The 25830-nt window shown below is 38.5% G+C and overlaps 1 protein-coding gene across 1 annotated transcript in view; it reads right to left on the bottom strand.

Annotated features, from left to right (window-relative positions):
- The window catches only part of SPTA1 (spectrin alpha, erythrocytic 1), a gene marked incomplete at its 5' end in the record, with an annotated part of 119822 nt that overhangs the window by 19131 nt on the left and 74861 nt on the right, over positions 1-25830 (bottom strand). Inside the window, 18 exons of the mRNA XM_081025128.1 lie at positions 418-494; positions 1098-1260; positions 1974-2072; positions 2716-2848; positions 3699-3820; positions 4429-4549; positions 5237-5445; positions 6483-6587; positions 6771-6908; positions 7368-7499; positions 7762-7924; positions 8347-8450; positions 9001-9144; positions 14528-14725; positions 14840-14939; positions 23225-23406; positions 24224-24368; positions 25273-25364. Coding sequence (XP_080881254.1) covers positions 418-494; positions 1098-1260; positions 1974-2072; positions 2716-2848; positions 3699-3820; positions 4429-4549; positions 5237-5445; positions 6483-6587; positions 6771-6908; positions 7368-7499; positions 7762-7924; positions 8347-8450; positions 9001-9144; positions 14528-14725; positions 14840-14939; positions 23225-23406; positions 24224-24368; positions 25273-25364 — 2427 coding nt within the window. The remainder of the gene's footprint in view (positions 1-417; positions 495-1097; positions 1261-1973; positions 2073-2715; positions 2849-3698; positions 3821-4428; positions 4550-5236; positions 5446-6482; positions 6588-6770; positions 6909-7367; positions 7500-7761; positions 7925-8346; positions 8451-9000; positions 9145-14527; positions 14726-14839; positions 14940-23224; positions 23407-24223; positions 24369-25272; positions 25365-25830) is intronic.

Below are 25830 nucleotides of genomic sequence, written 5' to 3' on the forward strand. Positions count from 1 at the left end.
CACAGTGTGAGGGATATAAATGATGAACGTCTAAGTATTACCTTGTCTTGTACACCTGAAACTAATAAAAAAAATAAAAAAAGCAAGTTAAAGAAAATGATAAAGATATAAAGATATAAAAAGTTATTAATGGAATATAATTAAAGGGTACAACAGAGAAAAATTAAAAGGCCGAACTTGGTCCTTAATAAAAATGATGAACACCTATTGCAAGACAGGTGAGAGTGAATGGGGAGGAAGAGGGAGGGAAACCTAGCAAATTATCAGTATCATGAAGGAAAAAAGGAATAATGTTACAGGTTCTACAGAAAATAAACCCACAAAATGTAGGAATGAAATAATCCTATGCCTTCAGCTTCTGTGTGATACTGGTCTTGGACTTCACTGGCATCTACTAACAAGGCAACCCGTTCTCACCTGCTTTGCTAGGAGAGTGAGGAAGGCAGCGAGGTCTGCACCATTGCCATTGGTCTTCAGGCTTGTTTCCTTCTCCGCTAAAGTGCAAAAATAAATGATAAGATGGGAAAGATAGTTGGTCTTGTATCAGACTTGGTAAGAAGAAAAGGAATATGTCCTCTAGGCTACAAAAGAGCCTCCTAACTATCAAAATGGGCGATACATTGAATATGAGAACAGTGGGGACTAATGAGTTTCCTTTCTAGACTTACGCAGGATAAAACTGATTGAAAGAGCTAGGGCCAAGAAAACTTCTGAGTGTTTTATAGAACAAAAAATAAATGCATAGTAGACATAAATCATAAGTAAATCAAACACACAGTTTATTTCCTAGAGTGTTTTGCTATAGCCCTATTTTTCTAAATATCACATGTGAAATCACCAATTCTCAAAAAGGTGTTCTCTGGAATAATGGCATTTAGTCACCCTCTTAGCATATTTCTGTGTGTGTGTGTTTGTGTGTGTGTGTGTCCACATGTGTGAGTGTAATTGTAATTGTGTCCTGAAAAGATAGGAGTGGGTAATCATTTTAAGGGAGCATTTCTCTGTGCAAGGTAAGTGAGAAAGCTTCAGGAACCATTCTATAAATAAATTTATCAGCATTTCTCAAACCCAAAGACCCTGGCTCTCATATATCATACCTATCCAGGCCTCTACCACATCAGCCTTCCAGTTGAACTGCTGAAAGGCATAATCATCTTCCAACTGCAACTTCCAAGCAGCTATTGCCTTAGCCAGAGACGGGGTCTTTTCATTCAGAGCCTCTATCTTTGCAGAAATCTTCTCCTTGTGCTGACTTTCCTCCTGTAACACCAAGGTTGAAAGGAGGAAACACCAAGGCCAGAAATGTGAATTCTTTAGTACTCCTAAAAAGCTCTCATCTTTCTCATTCCAAATTGTAACTATTCTCCACTAGGTCTAGTGAATTAATTACATTATTCCTCTATGTTTCAGGTGGTTATTTCCACCCCAGAATTTGGGCAACCTTTTCATGTTTATCCACATGTGTGATCTTCTTAGTCAGTGTAAGCATCTAGAAGGTATGAAGTCATCTCTGTTTAGGGTTCTTTGTATAGTACTTAGATAAGTGAGAGTTTGTAAAAACAAGCATCTAAACAGAAGAATGATTCTCAAATTGTAAAGAGGTTTCCATGTGGTCCTTCTCCGTAAAGGCTTATGAAGAAATTGTTTCACATTTTTACAATACTCTATGACCCAAACAAGTCATTTATAAGATCTTCATAAGTGCCATATTGTGCATAGGATAATAGTAAGTGTGTCAACAGAGGATTAAAAGAAATCTTCAAGTTGTACTTATAAGAACTTGAAAAAAGAATTTCCAGAAAAAAATCTATTAAATAGATAGTTATTTGCTTAGACAACAATAGTAACAAAAAGGCAGTTTAGAAGCGATTATGAATAGTCTATATATGATTTTAACACTGCTCATGAGTCTATATTTGGGCCAATTTCTCTTGAAAATGAAACTTTGGCCTGGAATCCCTAAAGTCCCTTACCTTACTCAGGATGTCTCTTCCTTGAGCACATACAGTTTGCACTCGGGCCTCATGGACAGCAAAGTCATTATCCAAAGCTTCATACTTCTTTAGCAAGCTCTGCATAAATGAGTCAGTGAGAAACAAAACATCCAGGCAATTTATCCCACCCCATTCTGATTCCCCTTGATGTAATTTTACCACTTATGATGATTCAACGAAACTGGCAGAACAGATGAGTATCCATTTCTTCCTGCACAGCTCTACTAAATTCCTCTCCCCAAACTCTTCATTTGCCAAAAAGGGCAAATTTGCCAGAAAAAGATCAAAGGAATATGCGACATTGTTCTAACTTACCATGTGACCTTAAGTTTTTCTGGATTTTGGAATGAGAATGTTGATCATAATTCTATGAAACACTGCATCTACCAGAAAAATATTAAGTATGAAGAACATCCTATATTGGATCAAATATATGGCAATAGAAGGAGAACTGACTCTGGATGGTGAACACATAATGTGATATATAGATGAGGTATTACAGAATTGTACACTTGAAACCTATGTAACTTTACTAACCTTTGTTACCCCAATAAACTTTAATTTTTTAAAAAAGAACATCCTATATTAAGAGCTGACCCTAATGTCTTCTTTTCCCACCAGGAGAAAGATTCTAATTTTAAAGACGAGAACATTGACAACTTAAGAAGAGATTCATATTAAAGAGAAGAAAATTAATTAATCCATTCAACCTATTGCTCACCTGAGTAGCAGTCAATGTGTCTCCTGAATCCCTGAGGACAACCATTGCTTCCTTTTCACTGATCCAAGTTTCCTCCTCCTCAGCGTTCTCCATGAATTGTAAATATTCTAGGGACTCTTCCAACCGAAGCCCTCTATAATAGGGCAATAAGCCCAAAAAGGATAAGAGGAAACTAATAAGCAGTGAAAGTGGAGCTGAGTGGCACAATCTCATGAGGCAGCTACAATTGAACTGGGCCACAGAACAGTCAAACATATCCTGCTGGTCAGCTGTGGTGATCTCCTCTGAAAAGGGGGAGACCCTTGCCCCAGAAGTACAATTTTGTGGCATCATCTTCTCTCTAGGAATCTTTGTTGTGGGAAGGAAACTGTGTCCAAACAAAAGTGCCAAGATTTTGGAATTGGAGAATAACAGCAATACACAGCAGAGTCTCTTTCTACTCTTAGCACAATGTAGGCACTACAAAGTCCTTTTATTCCCCTGGGAGAAATGTCTTCCTATTGCTAACAGACATGGCATTATAGGCAGAAATTATTTTATTTGATTATATAACTATATCATTTTAAATAGCTTTATGGCTATAAAGGAGAAAATATTTCTTAATTTTTTCACTACTATGTGTTGCACACAATGTTAAAACTGGGGAGCTATATAAACAGACATGAGGCAAACAACATGGTATGAAGGATAACATATGTAGGGCAACAGTGATAAAAGACAGCTGCAAGTAAGTACAGGAGTAGAGGTATATTTAGAACACAGAGGCAGCAATCTCTTCTGTCTGGGGTAAACGGGAGAAAGCTTCATGGAAGACTTTGCATTTGAGCAGGGACTTAGAAGTTAGATAGAGATGGGTACCAGCAGTTGGGGAGAAATGCTTAGCAAGCACTTAAGTTTTCTGCATCCCCTCCTCCCCCCACCGCAAACACCAGCCCAATACATGTAACATGGGAATAGAATTGGGCCTCCTATCTCCAACTCACCGAGCCTTGGTCAACTCTTTGAGCTTCTCCCAGTGTTGAACAAACTGAGCCAGCCGATCCCGTATTTCCTCTCGCCCCACAGCAGCCTTGTCTTCCAGCCTCTCTGCCATATCTAGCACATTCTGAAGAACATACCCACTGCATGTTGAATTACCCCACAATCTTTTCCAATTTAGATGTAGTCTCCAGGCAAAATATCTAGCCCTTCCTACCCTTGAGATCATTTATAAACTCTATGGGACTTGGGATGGTGCTGAAAATCCTGGGAGAATAAAGAAAGCAGTGAGATCTACCATACTAAACTTACCCAAGTATTTGGACAGATACCTTGGCATTTGTACAAGGCCACTCTCCATGATCTACTTTATGGATAATTAATGGTCACAGGGTGATCCTGCTGCCAAGCCAGACACAGAGTTGCTTTCTTTCCATATGGCTCGGCTCAAGTACAACTTTTCTAGATGTCCCAACCTGCATCCTAATTGTCAACAACTGTACCCTAGACTGTTAAAAGTGCTCTTTCCAGGGAAGAGTATGGGTCCTGTACAGAATGCTTCTATTTATAGGGTACAAAATTTGGAAAAGAACACTTATGAACTCTATGACTAACTCTATGTGACCTTAGTATGCCATCTTCACATTTTGTAGTATCATCCTATTTATCTGTAACACAAGGGGCTACTGTTAGATTATCTCTGTCTTTCCAGGTCTCATACTCTTCTATTCCTACCTGGATGGCAGGTTCATGTGCCATCAGCTCCCCCTCTAGGCGTTTGTGTTTCTTTAGTAAGTTTTGAACCCCCTGCAGATCCCTTCCGTAGTCCTGGGAGCTCACTCGTACCAACTTCTCCCTGCAATCGAGGAACAAAACAGAAAATTTAGAGTTTAGACATCTGAAGTCATTCTAGAGCAACAGTTTTCTAAAAGTGTGTGTGTGTGTGTGGGGAGGGTGAGGTAACTTTCTGGTGTCAGTATCACAACGATAATTAATGCCAAAATCTTTCAGCAAAACTTCTGACTTATGCTAATACAATTAAAATAACATACTGATATGCACAGCTGTAATAGCTTTCCCATTATTTCCTTTGCATGTAATAAAACCATGGCAGGTAATGTGTAACATTCTCTGTCCAGTATGCAGTTCTGTGACATATTAGACACACAGGATACAGAAAGAAAAATAGCAATGATCTCATCAATTGAGTAAGTTGTAAATGCCCAGTTGTCTGATTCAGAATGAGCATTACACATTCTATGAACTATCTAGAACAAACATATATGTTCTCTTAATTTTGTTCCCAGAATGTATGTAAACTCTTCCCCCACTCCCTCCATTTTTGTCTCCCTCTGCGTACATACAATGAAGGAATTTGGGGAAAATAAATCAATGTTAACTTTATGGTAAGGCAAACATGATGAAGTAGTGATACCAACAGCAAGAAACACTACATATTTCATTTTAGCACCAAATAGAGACATGTTTGGAGGATTATCTACTCTAGTGGATTATCAATGCAAAGTGATTTGGCAGTACATACTCTATCCATGATTCCTCATCATCTAGTTCCTGGAAGAACTGGAACAAGGCATAGGCCTCTTTCAGTTTCTCATGGTGTGCTGCTGCTAAGTTCTGGACATCCAGGAAGCGCTTGTTGACATTATCCCTTTTCTCCACAATCTGATCAGCATTGAAAGTCCCGCTGGAGAGCAGATCAGTAGCCAACTCATTCAGGTCGCTGAGTGCATCCTAGAAAGCCCGAGTGTACTCAGTGAACAGTATAGTACAATCTTTAAGTAGACTTTCATCTTTAACCACTGCTGGTTCAGGTTCAAAGACTGTGTCAAAGAGATTATTTTTAAAGATAGTAAATTTGATATTATGTTTCTTTTAACCCAGATTGGATGAGGGCAATATGGATAACATGACTAAGTTACTCAAATTGCACATTTGGCCTTATGTGTCTTGTTTTTCCTTCTGATATTTTCCCCTTTATTTGCTTCCTCTTCCCAACTAGAAAATAAGCCTTGGTGAGCAAGCACTCTGTTTGATGCAGACTGATTTACTGAAATAGTCAACAAGAACTACTATGGCCGCAGAACACACCCAGCCTCTTCTCTATTTTCATTCAAACTCTGCCCCCTAGTGATGTCACAGGGAATATTATCAAATCCTGAAATAATCAAACTTATTATAGAAAGCCTTTGACTTCTTGTCCTTTCTGTGGTATCTGTATCACCAAATAAAACTGATAATATAAAATTCTCCAGCATGAAATTAATACCTTCCATCATGTTTATTACTTCTCCTAGTACAAATCTCTGCTTCATATTAGGATGCTACTAGAATTCTTCATTAAATTTCCAGAGTCTATATGTAGTTAAACTTCATTGCATATGTCCCCATCTATTTTATTGTTTTTCTCTCTAAATATATGAAACAAACTTGCATTTTCTTTCTAGGATCAGATCAACTGTGCAGCTTTGGATGATAGTGAGTTTATATGCATGCATCAGTTAAAAACATAAACAAGATAACTTTTAGGATCTACAGCCTGGAATCTTAGAATCTATAGCTTAATGATCATTGGTTAACAGTGACTATTGCAACTTCTTTGCAGCCCATGGATTTGACCTGATTTTAATGACTGCTGATGGTGAACACTAAGGTGAATTTTGCAAGACTATGTTCTCAAGTGATCTCCTAAGACAGGAGAGAGAAGAGTCAGAAACCTTTCCATTCTTTGAATGGAAATCCCAGAGGAGTGGGATTCTAAAATCACTTACTTCTCGGGCCAACATCTCTGTTTCCAACAGCTGATGCTTTTTAAGCAGGTTTTCTGCAGAAGCCAGGTCCCTGGCCTGATCTTTCATGGCCAGTAGTGTCTCTGCCTGGGAATGAAGAATAAGCAGTAAAGATGCTAGATGAAAACTATCTTTAAGGAGAACAAGATTATCAACTATGTCCCCAAACTTTTCCAAAGAAGAGTCAAGGAAATCATTCACACATAACTTTGATTATCTGACTAGCATTTATTAAACTCCCATGCCCCCACCATTTCCAGGTGCAATTACCTCTGAGAGCCAGAATTCAAAATCCCGGATGCCTGTATTGAACCTCTGTTGGCGACTAGCCTCATTGAGCTTCTGCCCTTTGTCAATTGTTCTCTCAAGCAGGTAGTCCCAATGTTTCTCCAGCTCTTCCAGTTGACCCTAACCCAAAGGAGTCATTATGCTTTTTAGAATCTTGGGTCCTCTAATAACTTGAAAGGATAATATAGGGAGGCCAAGGAGGTAGGGGCTAGCCAAAATTTTCCGGTATTTGAATGTCATACATTTTAAACAAGTTATGCTCAATTTCAGAAAGCAACAGGAGGTATTAGAAGAAAGTTTGAAAAAAGGGTACTGAACTGATTACAGAGACTGATGCCTAAATGTCAAAAGACTTGGCAGTAGGAATAGAAAATGCAAAACAAACAGGATAATGCTTAGGAATTAAGTTGAAAACTTTCCTGGAGTTTTCAGTAATAAGTGTGGTGGTAGCCATAAGATCTGTGCATCACTGTTAACCATAGATCATATTTCATATTCCTATATATGAAAATATTGAAATAGTAAGATTTCTCTTTATGTAATTTTGTAGCCCAGAACCCATGGTGAGCAGAACCCTACCTTCATGGTCTCTTCATTGCCATCACATGCCCTCCGCTCAATCAGAGAGTTTCCCAAGCTGATGACTCTTTCCACCTGATCAGCTCGGCCATAGACCTCATTTTCAAAGGTCTGGTGCTTCAGGTATTTCCTCTGAAGGGAAAAAAGAAACTAAGTTACCTTGGTATTTAGGGAAGCAAGAAAAGGTAACTTGTGTCTAAAAGTAAGAGTTAATATTTCTGTCATAACCAAAGTGATGTTGACTTCTGAAGGACCCGCTCCACATTAGACTCAGAAGTCCCTGAGGACAGCAGCAGTGGTCTCAACAATAGGAAGTGTTCAGTATAGAAAGATGAACATTCATGCAACAAACTGGGTATGCTAAAGTTTTCCAAGATTCCTATTTTGAGCTTACCTGAATGTTGGAGGGGTCTTTGTAGGACTCATCACAGGCTGTGGGCAGCATCTCACTGATCCATTCTTCTAGGTCCTCAAGGTCACGGTAGAATTGTTTTAGGTCAGCATAGTCTCCCAGTTTTGTCTGCTCAGCAATCAGCTGTGCTTTGAGAGCCTTCCATCTGGAGGAAGGGGCTAGATTACTCTGTGTCCTTTATCCCCCCCCCCCAAGCACTAATGGCATATTCATGAATTTTTCCATTTGTCAACTTCTCATTTATATATTTATGTGTTATATATAGCATAGTTATATATTATTTAGTTATACACTATATTATTATATTATATATTATTTATATGTTGTATATAACATAGTCTCATTCTTTTTAGATATAACATATTAGTTACGTCAGGTAATTTCTAAGGTAACTTCCATGTCTTTCATTCTGTGAGTCCAGATCACAAAGTTTCCCAATGTGTCAAGATAGTATTAGGCATCTAGAAGTGAGAAGAACTCAGAATGTTACCCCCATGCTCAATGCTAGCAGAGAGGTCACTTTGCTACCCCCTCCTATAGCTCATAAAACAATTGCTCAGGCCTGACCTGTCTAGCACCCATTGGAGCCGAGTAGCGATCTCTTCCTTAGAGTAGTGGTCATCAGCTATGAGCCGTTCAGCAAAATGTTCTAGCTCAGTGATCTTTTTTTCCTAGATAAAGAAAATGGAAAGAACTCAGATGTCTAGAGATTAGGCTCTGGTGCAATCCCAGACTCTCTCCTAGAAAAGAACAGATATCAACCTTTGTCATTTCACAAAGGGAAACAAAACCAGGACCAAAGGGTAAAATCCTTACAGAGAGGGAGATATTAACTCAACAATAGGCAAAACATTAATATTGATACTGAGATGGATTTTTTTGTGTAGTACTGAATTCCTTTCTTTGACACTTCCCATGGACACTGTAGAAGAGGGTGATTCCTACATTGGGTGGGGTGTTGAAATAGACAGTATATTACATCACTTCCAATTGTAAAAGTCTGGTTTTAAAAGGCTGGACTTAAAGTGAGAAAGTTCAATGCTAAGTGTGACTTGGGATAGACTAAACTAAAGTGTCATGTTGCCCTGCCTAACCCATAGTTTTCTGCAAGAAGCAAATTAGAATTAAAATATTTTTAAATCATAAAACCACATACCTATGTAAGATTTTTGTTATTATTACAAGCAGTTATTTTAGAACTCTTATATTAGTTGTTATTACCTGGGCAGTGATTGCTTTGTTCAAATCATCATGTTTCTTCATCAAGGCCTCCAGACTGTCTAAGGAACGCTTATCATCTGACCTTAGGAAATTCTCACGTGCCACCATCCAGCTCTCAGCCTGATCACAGTTGCCTTGAAACAACTGTGAAGAATAAAGTTAGAGGTATATGGTACAGTAGTCCCCACTTATTTGAAGTTTTGCTTTCTCCAGTTCAGTTACCCTCGGTCAACCACTGTCAGAAAATATCACATGGAAATTTCAGAAATATACAATTCATATGGCTTAAATTATGTGCTATTCTGAGTGGTATGAGGAAATTTCACACCATCTTGTTATGTCATGCCTGGCATACTTTGTCCAGAGTATTCATGCCATTATACACTCCCCAACTGTTAGGCACTTAGCTATATTAGTTGTTAGATTGAATGTCACTCTATTGAAGTTCTTGTGTTCACATAACCCTTATTTTACTTATTAGTACACCCAAAGGAGGCTTCCAGTCAAGATGGCAGGGAAGGCAAACTCTGTGCTCACTGCTCCTCATGACTACCTCAAAATTATAACTAAACTAAAGAACAGCAATCATTGATAGTTGCCTTCAGTCTAGGTAAACAGAAGTCCTATAACTAAGGATATACAGAAGAAGACATATGGAGACAAGGTGGTAGGAGGGGAGACGACAGGGAACAGGCTGGTCATACACCCATGTGTGGCAGTTAAAAATTGGGAGGGCTATCTTGGCTGTGGAGGTACATCCTGAGGAATGAGGGGTTCCAATCCCACACTAGGCTCCCCAGCTAAGGGTACAAGTACTGGAAGAAGAATTTCTCATAACTTCTGCATATGAGAACAGTAGAGATTATGGCTGAGTGAGATGAAGGGCTGCTGGAGTCCTAGGTGTTCCTCTTAAAAGGCCCATGTGTGGACTTACTCGCTGATGACCTTACTTGCTCTGAGCTCCAGTGCTGGGGCAGCAGCTCAAAGAGCATTGGGGCCATACAGAGAGGAATTTGATTGTCTTGCTTTAAAGTAAAGGCTGGATAGGGCAGCTTCCTCCCAAATAGAAGTGCTGGAAGAAGACATTGCTCTTTTGTTGAACCCTCACCCAATCAGCCTAGACAGGCAGGTGGGAATATCTGAGTCTCTATTAACCTAACTAATACTTTTTCCCTACCTTGGTTATTATCTGAGACCCCACCCCACCTGATTTGCAGGCCCACCCAAGCCACTTCCAGTGGCTTTTACATACAAACAGCCTGTCTTGGCTCATGCTGTGGATTTACCTAAAATCTTTCAAAGGTTCACAAACCCAAAACAAACAGCATGTGTCCTGGGCATGCCCTGTACCTCTTGCTAAGCAGCCTCAAGCCTGGCACTAACAGCAGCTGTCCTCTGTTCACAGCTTAGCATCTCTCTCAGGCACCTTCAAGCCCAGCACAAGTGGCAACCATCTACAGATCACTTTGCACATCACATCAAGAGCCCCTGAGAAGGGCACAGGCAGTGGCTGAACTTTGTCTGCATCAGAGCCCCTCCCAAGAGCCACCAGAACAAACCTGGTGGCCAGCTTCAGACCACACGCGAACAGTATGCAACCATCTCTGCAAACGACACATCAAAAGTGCAGACTCAGCAGTAACCAGAGCCCAGCTAAAGCAAATCCTGCTGTGTAGTATCAGCCCCTATACAATAGCTTTCCCACTGTAATCATGGCCAGTCCTCACAACCAATCAGCCTGAAAGTCAGTCCCTCCCACTGACATGCCAACAGTATTCAAGGGTCAAACACAACAGGAGAGCACATACAACCCACACAGAGACACACCTACATCACCCACCTGAGGTGACCAAGGACACTGGGCCCCACAGGACACCTACTACATAAGGCCACTCTACCAAGATTAGGAGACATAGAAGTTTATCTAATACATAGAAACAAACACAGGGAGTCAGCCAAAATGAGGAGAAAGAAAAACATGTCCCAAATGAAAGATCAGAGCAAAGCTCCAGAAAAAGAAATAAAACAGAGACAAACAATCTACCAGATGTAGAGTTCAAAACACTGATTATAAGGATGTTCAATAATCTCAGTGAGAACTTCAACAAAGAGATAGGAAACATAACTATGAAGGTAGAAACCATTAAAATAACCAGTTAGAAATGAAGAATACAGTAACTGAAATGAAGAACATATTAGAGGGAATCAACAATAGATTAGATGTAGCAGAGACTGAATCAGTGTTTTGTAAGATAAGGTAGCAAAAAAACACCTAATCAAGACAGCAAAAAGAAAAAAGAATCCAAAAAACTGAGGATAGTTTAAAGGGCCTTTGGGACAATGTGAAGTGCACCAACATTTGAATCATAGGCGTACCAGAAGGAGAAAAGAAAGAGCAAGGAATTGAAAACCTATTTGAAAAAATAATGATTGAGGGGTGGCCTATTATCTCAATTGGTTCGAGTATGGTGCTCTTAATAATAAGGTTGCCTGTTCGATGTCCCCATGAGCCACTTGAGCTAAGCCCTCCACAACTGGATTGAAACAACTACTTGACTTGGAGCTGATGGGCCCTGGAAAAGCACACTTAAATAAATAAATAAATAAATAAATAAATAAATAAATAAATAAATAAATAAATAAATAAATACTGACAACTTCCTTAATCTGATGAAGGAAATAGACACACCAGCCAGGAAGCACAGAGAGTTCCAAACAAGATGAACCCAAAGAGGCTCACACCGAGACACATAATTAAAATGTCATAGGCATTTGTCACAGCATATTCAAAGTGATGAAAAGTTAGGACTTACAACCAAGATTACTTTACCCAGCAAACTATCATTTAGAATTGACAAACAGATAAAGAGCTTCCCAGACAAGAAAAAGTTAAAGGAGTTCATCACCAGTAAAGCAGTATTATAAGAAATGTTAAAGGGACTTCTTTACTAAGAAGAAGAATAAAAGATAAAAAATATAAATAATAAAATAGATTTAACTACATATCTATCAACAATTACTTTAAATGTAAATTGTTTTAAATGCCTAATCAAAAGACACAGGATGGATGAATGGATAAGAAAACAAGACCTTTAAATATACTGCCTATAAAATAGGCAGTATATTTAAAGGTCTTGTTTTCTTATCCATTATATATATAATGTGATGGTTCAGTGTGAGGTCGGAGGGATAGTGGATGGGGGGAGGGGGGTTCACAGTATGAGGGATATAAATGATGAACGTCTAAGTATTACCTTGTTTTGTACACCTGAAACTAATAAATAAATTAATTAATAAAAAAAAAAGTCCCAAATCAAACCACTGTCAAATCAAATTAAAAAAAAAAAATATACTGCCTATAAAGACTCACTTCAGATCAGAAGACACACAGAGACTGAAAATAAAAGAATGGAAAAAGATATTTCTCGCAAATGGCAACAAACAAAAAGCAACACTTATACCAGATAAAAAAGATTTTAAAACAACAGCTACAACAGACAAGGGATTCAGTAATCTCATATCTGGCTATTTATCTAAAGAAACCCAAAACATTAATTTGAAAAGTCATATGCATCTATATGTTCATTGTAGCATTATTTACCATAGCCAAGATACAGAAGCAATCTAAGTGTCTATTAGTAGATGATTGGATAAAGAAATGATACATATATACAATAAAACATTACTCAGCTATAAAAAAAAAAAAGAATGAAATCTTGCCATCTGCAACAACATGGGTGGACCTAGAGGGTATTATGCTGAGTGAGTGAAATATGTCAAACAGAGAAAGACCAATGCCATATGATTTCACTTGTATGTGGAATCTAAAGAATAAAATAAAGGAATGAACAAAAGAGAAAGAAATTCATAGATTAGAGAATATTTTAATGGTTGCCAAATGGGAGGGGATTGGGGAAGTGGATGAAAAAGGATTAAGAAATACAAATTAGTAGTTACAAAATAGTCATAAGGATGTAAAATATAGCATAGGGAATATAGTTAATAATATTGTAATAACCATGCATGGTATCTGATAGATTAGATTTATTGGAATGATAACTTCATAAATTGTATAAATGTCTAATCGCTATGCTGTACACCTGAAACTAATATAATATTGTTTGTCAACTGTAACTGAAAAACAAAAAGATATTTAAAAATAAAGAATAAGGCCGGTCCAGTGGCTCAGGCAGTTAGAGCTCCAAGCTCCTAACTCCGGTTCGATTTCCACATGGGCCAGTGGGCTGTCAACCACAAGGTTGCCAGTTCAATTCCTCGTCCCACAAAGGGATGGTGGGCAGCGCCCCCTACAACTAAGATTGAACACGGCACCTTGAGCTGAGCTTCCGCTGAGCTCCCGAATGGCTCAGTTGGTTAGAGCGCGTCCTCTCAACCACAAGGTTGCGGGTTCAACTCCCACAACAGACGGCAACTGGACCTGGAGCTGAGCTGCACCCTCCACAACTAAGATTGAAAGGACAACAACTTGGAAAAAAGTCCTGGAAGTACATGCTGTTCCCCAATAAAAGTCCTGTTCCCCTTCCCCGATAAAACCTTTAAAAAGAATAAAATAAAAAATAAAATGCAAGGAAATGGAACAAATCACTATGTGGTTAAAAAAGAACACACAAACAAAACAAGTGGTGGAACACAGTACTTATAAAAAGAAAATAATGCCCGAAGGCCATTCACACAACTTTTATTACAGTATATTGTTATACTTGTTTTATTTTATTTTTAGTTATTGTTGTTAATCTCTTACTTTGGCCTAATTAATATTATACTTTACAATAGGTATATATGCATAGGAAAAAACATAGTATATATAACATTCGGTACTATTTTTTAGGCATCCACTGGGGCTCTTGAAATATATCTGTCACAAACAAGTGGGGACTAATTTACATTTCCCAGAAAACATGTTGTATGTTTTTATATAAGCTGTATACCACCCTTGGCTGCTATTTGCCATATCCTATACCTCGTAGATACTGGCTGGTTATTTGTTTAAGACTGGTAAATACTATCCTACAGGGTAGCCTGACACTCTCTTTTTCCTCAAAAGTGTTAATCACTACCCCTTCTTTAGCGTCAAAACATTCATACATTTTATTTCATTAATAATCACCTTACTGTACTAGAATTATCTGTCTACATGTCTAATTTTACTACTTAAGAAAAGGGACACTATCTTACTAATGTTTGTGTTCCCAGGGCCCAGCACACAGTAGGTTCTCAATGAAAATCAATCAATCAAAACCTCAGTCAATCAATAAATTATAATCAACCTACTTCATGCTCAGGACTGACCTCCATTTTGTTTGGCTCTTTTAATAGGATAAAAGCGAAAAAACACCATAATGATCAGTCTACAAAACAGAGAATACAATGTCAGATAATCAAGAGATGCCCTTGTGCTCACAGCATGGAAAGTCCAGTGAAATGAACACCTGTACCAACCATGTAAAATTGCATAGAAGGAACAGAGTTGAACTAATCCTGCTCAGTGATTGGGGATTTGCTGTACCTGTAACTCCAGACACTGATCTAGCATCTTTTTGCGTTGTTCCCAAGCTTTCTCCAAATCATCTCTTTCTAGTCTGACAGCTTGGAGCTTTTCTTCAATTTCAGAGCTGGCACAGTGCCCACTGCCTATAAGTCCTGCACCAAAATCTTCTAAGGCCTGGAAGGTAGGAGCCTCAGCCTGCATGTCAGCACGATGTTCCTGTGGGAAAGAGTGGGAAGAGACTAGTGAGGCCAATGACATCTCACCACAGTTGTAACATAAGGGAAGGTTGTTAAGTCATGTGACCAGTGGCTATGGGTTTTTTAGCCATACCTGGTGTCGTTCCATCAAGATCTCAGTACCAGTTAAGTCCTCAGCCAGCTCCTGTGATGATACTATGCCAACAATGCCACTGATCCAATTTTGTAGGTCCCTAGAAAAACATATATTGGGATTGACAAGAAAACCTTACACTTCACTACAGGGCTGTCTGTCCTTGGGCTTTTTCCGCTCTAGACAACATTTCCAAATTAATACCTTCTGTATGACTTCATATGCTTCACAGATCTTAGGTTTGTTGTTTTCATTTGTGACTTAGTAATCCACTGCCTTTGAAAATTTTTTCACATGTATTATCTCTTTCAGTTCTTGCAATAATCTTGTATAGAATTCCTTTTAAATTTTATTTTTAAATTAATTTTTATTAAATGTACTGGGATCACATTGGTTAGCAAAATTATATAAATTTCAAGTATACAATTGTATAGTACATCATTTATATATTGCATTGTGTGTTTGCCACCCAGAGTCAGTTCTCCTTCCATCACCACATAGTTGATCCCTTTAACCTCTTTAACCTCCCCTTTTCCCCCTTACCCTCTGGTAACCACTAAACTGTTCTATGTGTCTATGATTTGTTTGTCTTGTTCATTTCTTGCTTTCAGTTTTTTTTTATTTAATATTAGTTTCGGGTGTATAAAACAACATAATGATTGAACATTTAAACCCTTTACAAAGTGATAACATCCTCCAAGTCTGCTACTTCTCTGACATCATATATAGCTGTTACAATACCATTGATTATATTCTTTAGGCTGTACTTTACATCCTGTGACTATATATGAGGTATGACAATTAAGTTCGCAAACTAATCCTATAAAAAGTGCTACATAACTCATTGCTGAATATCGCTATGGTCACCTTTGAGGTACTCCACTTGGGAAGCTAGGCACTGATGCCAGCACCTAGTCCACCATTCAAAGCAATTTTGGAACTCTTTCTGGAATGGCCATCAGAACTGTCATCGTATTACCCTTGATGTTCTGAATGTCATCAAAATGTCCTCCTTTCTATATTGCTTTTATCTTTGGGTAAAGAAAAGTCATTGGGGGCCAGTTTAGGTGAGTAAGGAGGGTGTTCCAATTGTTATTTGTTTACTGGCTAAAAACTCCCTCACAGACAGTGCCATGTATTTTCATAATTAATGTAAGAGCCATGAATTGTTGGCGAAAAGTTTCATGCAGCATTTCCAGCACTTCTAAATAGTAAACTTGCTTAACTGTTTGTCCAGTTGGTATAAATTTATAATGAATAATCCCTCTGATGTCAAAAAAAGGTTAGCAACATCATTGCAACAAGTTCTCGAACTTCATTGCCACACCTCATATATATTTAATTATAGTTAACATTCAATATTATTCTACTTCAGCTTCATGTGTACAGCACACTGGTCAGGCATCTACACAATCTATGAAGTGTTCCCCTTGATTAGTCCAATACACATCTGGAATCCTACATAACATTTACATCACTGTTGATTATATTCCCCGTAATATAATATAATAATATATAGTCATCCTTGTGACTATATTGTGACTACAACTTTGTACTTCTTAATCCCTTTACCTTCTCCCCCATCCTCCAAACCCCTTCCCATCTAGCAACCCTCAGTTTTTTTCTGTATCTCCGAGTCTATTCCTGTTTTGTTTGCTGGTTTATTCTGTTCTTTAGATTTCACATACAAGTGAGATCATATGGTATTTGTCTTCCTCAGTCTGACTTATTTCACTTAGTATAATATTCTCTAGATCCATCTGTGTTGCTGCAAATAGTAATATTTCTTTTTAATGGCAGGGTAATATTCCGTTGTATAAATGTACTGCATTTTTTAAAAAATCTGATTGTCTATTGATGGGCATTTCAGTTGTTTTCACATCTTAACTATTGTGAACAGCCCTGCAATAAACATAGGGGTGCATATAATTTTTCAAATTAGTGTTTTGGATTTCTTTGGATAAATGCCCAAATTGCTGGGTCATAAGGTCTATTTTCAATTTTTTGAGGAACACCATACTGTTTTCCATATTCAAGCTAAGAGCATTTCCATATATTTCTATAAAGCAATATATATATTGCTTTAGGTGGTATGGACATTTTCACTATATTAATTCTTCCTACCCATGAACATGACATATGTTTCCATTTATTTGTAACTTCTTTAATTTCTTTCTTCAGTGTCTTATAATTTTCCGAGTACAGAACTTTTACTTCCTTAGTTAAATTTATTCCCAAGTATTTTACTTTTTGATGCAATTGTAAATGGGATTGTTTTCTTAATTTCTCTTTCTCATAGTTTGTTATTGGTGTATAAAAATGCAGCCAATTTCTGAATATTAATTTTGCATCCTGCTGCTTTACTAAATTCATTTATCAGTTCTAATAGTTTTTTGATGGAATCTTTGGGGTTCTCTCTATATTGTATCATGTCATCTGCAAATAGTGATGATTTTACTTCCTCCTTTCCAATTTGATGTCTTTTTTTCTTGTCTGATTGCTGTGGCTAGATCTTCCAGTACTATGTTGAATAAAAGTGATAAAAGTAAGCATTTTGTCTTCATCCTGATCTTAAAGGAATGCTCTTAGTTTTCCCGCATTAAGTATGATGTTAGCTGTGGGTTTGTCATATATGGACTTTATTATGCTGAGATATGTTTCCTCTATTCCCACTTTGCTGAGAGTTTTTGTCATAAATGGATGTTGAATTTTGTCAAATGCTTTTTCTGCTTTATTACTATAACCATATAATTTTTATTTTTCATTTTGTTAATGTGGTGTATCATGTTAATTGATTTATGGATATTGAACCAAATTTTCATACCAGGAATGAATCACACTTGGTTGTGGTATATGATCTTTTTAATGTATTGCTGAATTCTGTTTGCTAATATTTTGTTAAGGATTTTTGCATCTATGTTCATTAGGATTATTGGCCTATAGTTTTCTTTTTTTGTAATGTCTTTGGTTTTGGAATCAGGGTAACGGTGGCCTCGTAAAATGATCTTGGGAGTCTTCTCTCCTTCTAGAATTTTTGGAATAGTTTGAGGAGAATAAGTGTGAATTATTTTTTGAATGTTTGGTAAAATACACCTCAGAAGCTGGCTGGTCCAGGACTTTTGTTTGTTGGGAGCTTGTTGATTGTTGATTAAATTTCGTTGGTAATAATCAGTCTGTTCAGATTTTCTGTTTCTTCTTGATTCAGGCTTGGAAGATAGTAAGCTTCTAGGAATTTATATATTTCTTCCAGATTGTCTAATTTGTTGGCATATAGTTGCTCATAATATTTTCTTAAAATTTTCTATATTTCTATGGTGTTTGTTTTCACTTCTCCTCTTTCATTTCTGATTCTATTTATTTGGGTCCTCTCTTTTTCCTTCTTGATAAGTCTGGTTAAAGTTTTGTCAATTTTGTTTGTCTTTTCAAAAACCATCTCTTGGTTTCATTCATCTTTTGCTTTTTGTTTATTTGTTTGTTTTGGGGTTTTTTTTTGCCTCTATTTTGTTTATATCCAGTCTGACCTTTATTCTTTTCTTCCTTGTATTCAATTTGGGCTTTGTTTACTGTTCTTTTTACAGTTCGTTAGGTGTAAGGATAGACTGCTGGTTTGATATTTTTCTTGTCTCTTTTGGTAGGCCTGTATTGCTACAAATTTCCCTCTTAGGATTGCTTTTGCTGTGTCCAGTAGATTTTGGGTTATTGTATTTTCATTTTCAATGGTCTCAAGGTAGCTTTTGATTTCTTCCTTGATTTCATTGTTGACGCATTCATTACTTAGTAGCATGTTATTCAGTCTCCATGTAAACATGGGTGGTTTTCAGTTTATTTTTTTCTTGTAATTGATTTCTAGTTTCATTGCACAATGGTCAGAGAAGACGTTTGATATGATTTCAATCTTTTTAAATTTTTTGAGAATTGTTTTGTGGCCTAGCGTATGGTCTGTCTTGGAAAATATTCCATTTGGGCTTATCAGAAGTTTTTTATCAGTGTTTTAAATTCTGTCTCTGGTAGGTTGGTTGCCTCCATTTCATTTAGTTCCATTTGTAAAGGTTTCTTCTGTTGTTTTTTATTTGAGACATGTTTTTTGTTTCCTCGTTCTGCCAGCCACTCTGTGTTTGCTTCTATGTGTTAGGTAGATATTCTATGTCTTTCAGTCTTTGCTGGATGGCCTTAGGTAGTATGTGTCCTGTGTCATCAAATTGGGCAGTCTCCCTAATCTCCAGTGTGTGTGTGTGTGTGTGTGTGTGTGTGTGTGTGTGTGTGTGTTCCAGAGGTGTCCCTTGGTTTTTTGTGTTCTCCTGTTGTAGTTGATCCTTGATTGCTTTTGGTGCATCAGTGGGTGGGATTGACTCCCAGGCTGACTAACTATGAGGATTGGCTATGTCCACAGTGTATGAGTTATTGTTTCGGGGCTGACCCTTCAGAGGAGGCTTCACCTCTTTGGGCTGTTGTGCCTTTTGAGACACCCTCTTTGCGTGTGCTGCTTGCGAGGCTAACCAGGTAGTTCTCTGGTGTGGTCTGAAGCTGGCCTCCGGGTGTTTCCTTGTGTCTCTTGGGTGGAGCTCCCACGCAGGACAATTTCATCCTTGCCTGTTACCAGCCCTCAACTATCTGGTAGGTGCCTCAAAGCTATATGTGGTTGACTGCTGCCTGTACTACACCTGGAGGCATGTGCGGGTGGCCTTGCTGTGAACTGAGGCTTGCTGCCACCAATAGTAGGCCTTAGGCAGCTTAGCAAAAGACCCAGGACCCCCTAGGCCTATTGCCACCTGTCAGTTGCCTGTAAGACCCAGTCATTGAAAGAGGCTCCTCGTTAGATGCGTGGGTCTGGCTGGTTGACCTGGTGTTGAGTGTGCTCTTGTCCATGCTGCACAAGCTGGGTGTGGTGGAGTTCAAGTGAGTCATAAAACGTGACTGTTTTTTTTTTTTTATTTTCTCACAGTTCTGAAGGTTAAAAGTCCAATATAAAGGTGTCCTCAAGTTTGGTTTCTTCTGAAGCCTCTCTCCATGGGTTGAAGATGGCCACCTTCTCTCCGTGTCCTCACATGGTCTTTTCTCTGTGCCGTGACTGGTGGTTTTTACAACATTAATACAGTTTCAGTTCTTATGCCAGTGTTTGGACTGTGACCACCTTGCATAGCACCCCAAGAACACTGCAGCCAGCCACCACCTCAGGCTCACAAATTCCTGATAGCTGTCCCTTCGTGGATGTGGTGAAGTTTTTGTGTCACTTTCCACCAGCAAAATTTCACCAGGCCAGTTGCAGATTGTCCACTGCTGTAAAAAATGTCCTCTGTGGCTTGAGGGGGCAGGGACTGCCACCCAGGTACACAGAGTACCTCTAGTAATACAGCTCTAGGTGGGCAGAGGAGGGTTCCAGGGAGTTATGTGGTATGGTTGGTGGTTTCTGTAAAGTCAACATAGTTTTGGTTTCAGCACTCATGCTGGGCCAATAAGCACCCCACAAAAATTCTCTGAGAACCCTATGGCCAGCCACCGCCTGTCTCAGGCCCCCCACACCACTGCCTGTCTCGGCTGTGGTGCAGGTTTTGGCTTAACATCCATCACTAAATGTTTCCTGGGCCACCAGAGGCCCTCCATCCACTTTAATATGAAGCCTTTGGGGTGGGTCCAGCAGCCCAGGAGTCAAGTTTCTTGGGAAAAATAGCATTAGCTGTGCAGAAAGCAGGGATGCAGGCATTACCAAGAAAGTGTGCTTGGGCAAATTCCACCAGACCAATGCAGTCCCATACTTGGCCCTTTGGGGGAAGGCTTAATCCTGAAAAGATGGTGTCCCTTCCCTCCCTATAAGCCATACATGTGTAGGCTTCATACAGGGAAAACAATGGCTCCCATCCCTCCAGCTCCAGTACCAAAGACATTCAGTTCAGTCCTTCCCTTCATGTCCCTGTGCCTCCTGAGCTGCCACCCCCTCCACCAGAGACCAGGTGAGAGCCTGTCAATGAGCAGTTTCATGTGCCAGCTCTACAAGAGGAATCTGGGTTTCCAGCTGCCTTCCATCCCACCAGGAAAGGTAGACAGAATCCTCACTGATTTTCACTGCCAGATGACATAGGAACTCCTCTTCTCTGCACAGGATCCCTGGGCTGGGGAGTCTGGTGTGGGGTTAGGGGCCCTCTCCCTCTTCAGGGGGCTTGCTGCCACTGAGGTTTCCCTCCCAGCATCCAACCTCTTTCTGTGGGTTTGGGGTCAGCCTGTTTCATGTCTCAACGTGACCTCTTCTTTATATCTTTAGTTATAGTGGTTCTTTTTCAGCTAGTGTTCAGATAAATCTTGAGGTTGATTGTTCTATAACTTATTTGTAATTTTGGTATGATCCTGGGATGCAGTAGGCATAGTATTTACTTAATCTGCCATCTTGAATTGTTCCAATTGCTTTCAGTTTTATATCCCACATATGAGTGAAGTCATATGGTTCTTGAAGTTTTCTGTCTGACTTATCTCACTTAGCATGATAGATCCAGATATATGAAAAAATGCTCAAATTCACTAGCTGTTGAGGAAATGCAAATCAAAACCACAATGAGATACCACTTCATGCCTGTTAGAATGGCTATTACCAACAAGACAAGTAATAACAAGTGGTGGAGGCATTGTGGAGAAAAAAGAGCCGTCATATACTGCTGGTGAGAATGTAAATTGGTGCAGCCACTATGGAAAGCAGTATGGAAGTTCTTTCAAAAATTATGGATAGAATTACCATATGATCCAGCAATCTCTCTTCTGGATATCTGACCCCCAAAATCTAAAAACACTTATCTGTAAAGATATACGTACCCCTATATAAATTGCAGCATTATTCATGTTGTGCAAGACATGGAAACAACAAGTGTCCTTTGATAGATAATTGGATAAAGAAGATGTGGTACATATATACAGTGGAGTATTACTTGGCCATAAGAAGAGCTGAAATACTGTCATTTGTGGCAACATGGATAGATCTTGAGGTTATCATGTTTTGAATTATTTTGTTTTCATTTTGTAGATGAGAAAGTCAGCTTACAAAATAATAAGTGATTTGACCATATGAAATAACTATGGCAGACATCTGAACTAGAACCCACATACTGGAATCCTGAACTTATACATATTCCATTACTCCTAATGATTCTTGTTCCTGTAAAGCAGATTTTTTTTTTTTTGGGGGGGGGAGTTAAAGATCTATCTTATTGTGGAATCTCAGGGAAGGCATGTCTAGGGCAGAACAATCTCTTCTTTTGTAAACTCATTTATTACTTATTCAAATAACTAAATTTTGTTTGATGTTTACCTAGTATAAAATATTTGTGCCTTTTAGGAACTCATTTAATTAAAAAACAAACAAACAAACAAACAAAAAAACAAACAAAAAAACACCTGAAAAGCAGAAGTGTCATAAAGAGATAAAATATGGTGTTAGATTTGTTCTGAGGCTGAGAATATTACTTCTGTTACATTGATGAGTAAGGTTTCATAAAGGGAAGGAGACAACCTTTGACTTGGAATCTGAAGTCCAGGTGGCATCTATATACACATAGATATATGAGCAAAAATTATTTAGGGGAATGAGTATAGTTGCTATTTATTTTTACTGTATAAAAAACTATAGCTTTCCAGAAATGCTGAATTGGTATGAAAATTGTTAAGAGCAACTGCAATCATTTGCCAAAAGTCCCTCCTTTTTTCTTCAGAAGTATTATGTTGTGAGCTTCTACTTCTTGTACTCTGAGTTCTAAATGCTTCTTCCAGTAGACTGATATAACAGAGAAGAATGCAGGAATTTTCCACAAACAAAGTGCATATTTGCTAAGTTGTTCTAATGTTAGACTCTTCAGCAAGACAATGATAATTATGTAGAATTTGATCTCAACATTTCTAAGTTTATTTCTTGCTATTTCTCCTTACCCCTCTGACATATAAAGCTCACGTTCTAGCTATCCGTGTCTGCTTCATGAAATTGTTGCACCTTTCTTATCCTTGTGCCTTTGTTTACACATAGTTCCACCTATTTGTTAGGATATGTGTTTTGGGCTGTATTATGTTATACCATGGTTATATGTATTCTTCTCTTCTTTTCCAGTTGAATGAAAATGTCCATACCCTAGCTCTCCTGACATAGCACCCTCTATATAGAATACACTCTATAAAAGCTTACTTAATTGGTTTAGATGGCCTTGCATTCCTCCAAACTTCAATATTTTGTGGCATGAAGTATTGAGCTTGAGATATTTGTGCCTTATTAGAGGTACAATCTGGACATATAGGTACTCTCCAAACCCAACAGTGAAGACCATCTGTACCCAGACTGCTCCTAGAAGCTCTACTCAGGGAGCATACATGAAATTTCCCACCCGACCTGGTGGAAGTCTGCCTTTTGAGTTTTACCTGGCTTTGCTGAGGAACAGGAAGAATTTATGGGTCTCATTTAGGTTCTTCTTACGATCCTCCGTATGCCCCAGCAAGTCATCCCAGGCCTTGTTCAGCTCCATCTGCTGCCTCTGCAGTTCACCAGTGGCATCAGGGTGGGACTCACTGAGCCTCTCTGCTGTCTCCCCCAGTATGGTCACCTGGGAAAGTACAAGAGCTCTGATAATCAGCCTAGAGTCACATTTAATCCCTAGCAAAAGAATAGTCCTGAGCCTTGGGGGTGCTCACTCCTTAAACAGGTATCAGTGAGGTATAAGAACATCTTGCTACTTTATTAACTAAAATGCCAAATCTATTGGTACATGTGATAACTCCCTGAAGTAGTCAATATTGACATGACCATACTTCTTTTTAAGATAATAAGGCTGTCAAAGAGGGTATTTAAGAGAATGCTGGTTAGTGGCAGCATCGTTAGGGAACCTAAGGACCCTTATTTTTAGTATAAAAGTCTTTCTAATATAGATATTTTTGAGTTTCCTTTTGCTCTGCATGATAATGTCATGCTGTATGATGACTGATTTATCCCAGAGTGCATCTGACAAGCTCCAGAGTTCACTTTTCAGTTAGAGGAGGATTAAGTTCATTCAATCACTTGTGAAGAAAACTGCAACATGCTCAGGCATTGGCCTAGCCATCTTGGGGGTCTGACCATTTTCTATTTATCTTAGGATACTGGCCTCCAACTAGCTTTTGTAAGTTCTGCTCACTTGGAACCCATTAAAGAGGCACTTGGACAATAGGAGGTTCATTTCTAATATATTTTCCCTCCATTTTAATTTTCTCAGGCCATGTCCTTTTAGTGGCTTTGTTTTAGGGACAAGGTATAAGAACAACTATGGAGTAATATAAAGAGAAACGTAAGAATAGGGACTGGGAAATAAGACCACAGAAGAGGGCATTGGTAGGTATAAACATGAAGAGGAAAGTGTTAGAAAAGCTTGGAAGTTCATGTCTCACCTTTTCCCCCAGGGGTATGAGGTCTCTTTCAAAGCCCTCATGCTGTCGCTGAAGGGCCTGAACACTGAACAGATCTGAGCCAGGATCAGCAACGCTCAGGGCCTGATACTTATTCTCAATCTGCTCCTTCATGTCATCTGCTTCTCTGGTACATGAGAGTAAAGAGTTTAAGAGTAATAATGTGTACCAGAGGCAAAGTTGATGGACTCACAAGGAAGTAATCACTACCACCACCACCGCCGCCACTACCACCCCACCACAACCACCATCACCATCCTTGTTAATGTGCTAGAACGTATGCTCATTTAATGTTCACAACAATGACTTGAGGCATAGTTACCATTCCCATTCCCATTTTACGTATGAGAAAACTGAAGCTTAAAGATGCCAAGTATATTTCCTTAACGTTATACTACTGCTAAATTGTAGAGCCTAGGTTTGAATGAAGTGGCCTGAGTGTAGAGCTACATGCTTAACTATTATATTTCATAAAATTCCATCTTAAGCCATTCTAAACAACAAGAACTATGTCGTATTTTAGTTTTTTTCTTCTCTGGATATTCAAAAATACATTTATTTTATAAATACATTTATAGGTATTTGGTTTCCTATTTGTTTGTTAACTTATTTGTTTGCTTATTTAGTTACACGTATGTATTTCTTAGTGTAGACACAGATTTGGAAATCAGACATAACAATGTGTTGAATCAACAGTTAAAGTCACTGTGATGTTCGTGGTTCTCTATTTATAGTTCAGAAATATAGTTACTTAAACCTCTTGTTTCTACTTTAAGTTTCATTCACTATCACGAAAACATATAGATGGCCTGGTTACTAGAAAATTGAAATTGGTTGTCTGGGAGTATCCTATGTGCCAAGTGAGGAATCTACTACTGAAACATCTGCTCTCCTATTATGTCAATCTCAGGAAGAAGGGTTATACTAATAGCTATGGTTCAAAAGTAATTAGAGTCTAAAAGTAATTAGACTTTTTTTTATTTCCAAGTGGGTTCTAGAGCAGCACTGTTTTTTAGGGTTAAAATTCTCACCTGTGAAACATTTGGACAGCATGGGCACTCCCCAGCAGCTGGCGCTGTTCCTCTGCAAGCCTCTGCAAGGAGCCCCAGCGGTTGTTCAACTCCTAAAAAAGGCAGATATACCAGACTTTAGCTACGGAGCAGACTCAGATTGATCAGTGGCTTCTAAAGACAAGATGGGGTTTAAGTCATGGTTGCTTTCATGCTATTTCCCTCAGAAATTGCATAGGTTTATTTCTTCCTTGGATAGCTGTAGTTTGGGCTTCATTTATACCAGTGCAATTAAGAAAGGGATTGCTTTTCTTCCCAAACTAATGTTTCAGGGCAGAACTATCAACCATAGAGTAGCAATCCATGTTTCTTGCCACAGAGACTATATTACAACCTCTGAAACATGAGTCGAAAGTGTTGCCTTGGTAGTTAGAAGCTATTATGTTTCTCTAGGAGAAACATAGTACCTTTCTGCATCCTGAATTGATGAAACAAAGTAGCCTTTTAGAATCCTACATTCTGTACTGGGTAAGTAAACTGTACCTATGAACATTTCCTTTTTACCCCATATCAACCACC

This window comes from Rhinolophus hipposideros (assembly GCF_964194185.1).
Source record: "Rhinolophus hipposideros genome assembly, chromosome: 19".
Lineage (NCBI taxonomy): Eukaryota > Metazoa > Chordata > Mammalia > Chiroptera > Rhinolophidae > Rhinolophus > Rhinolophus hipposideros.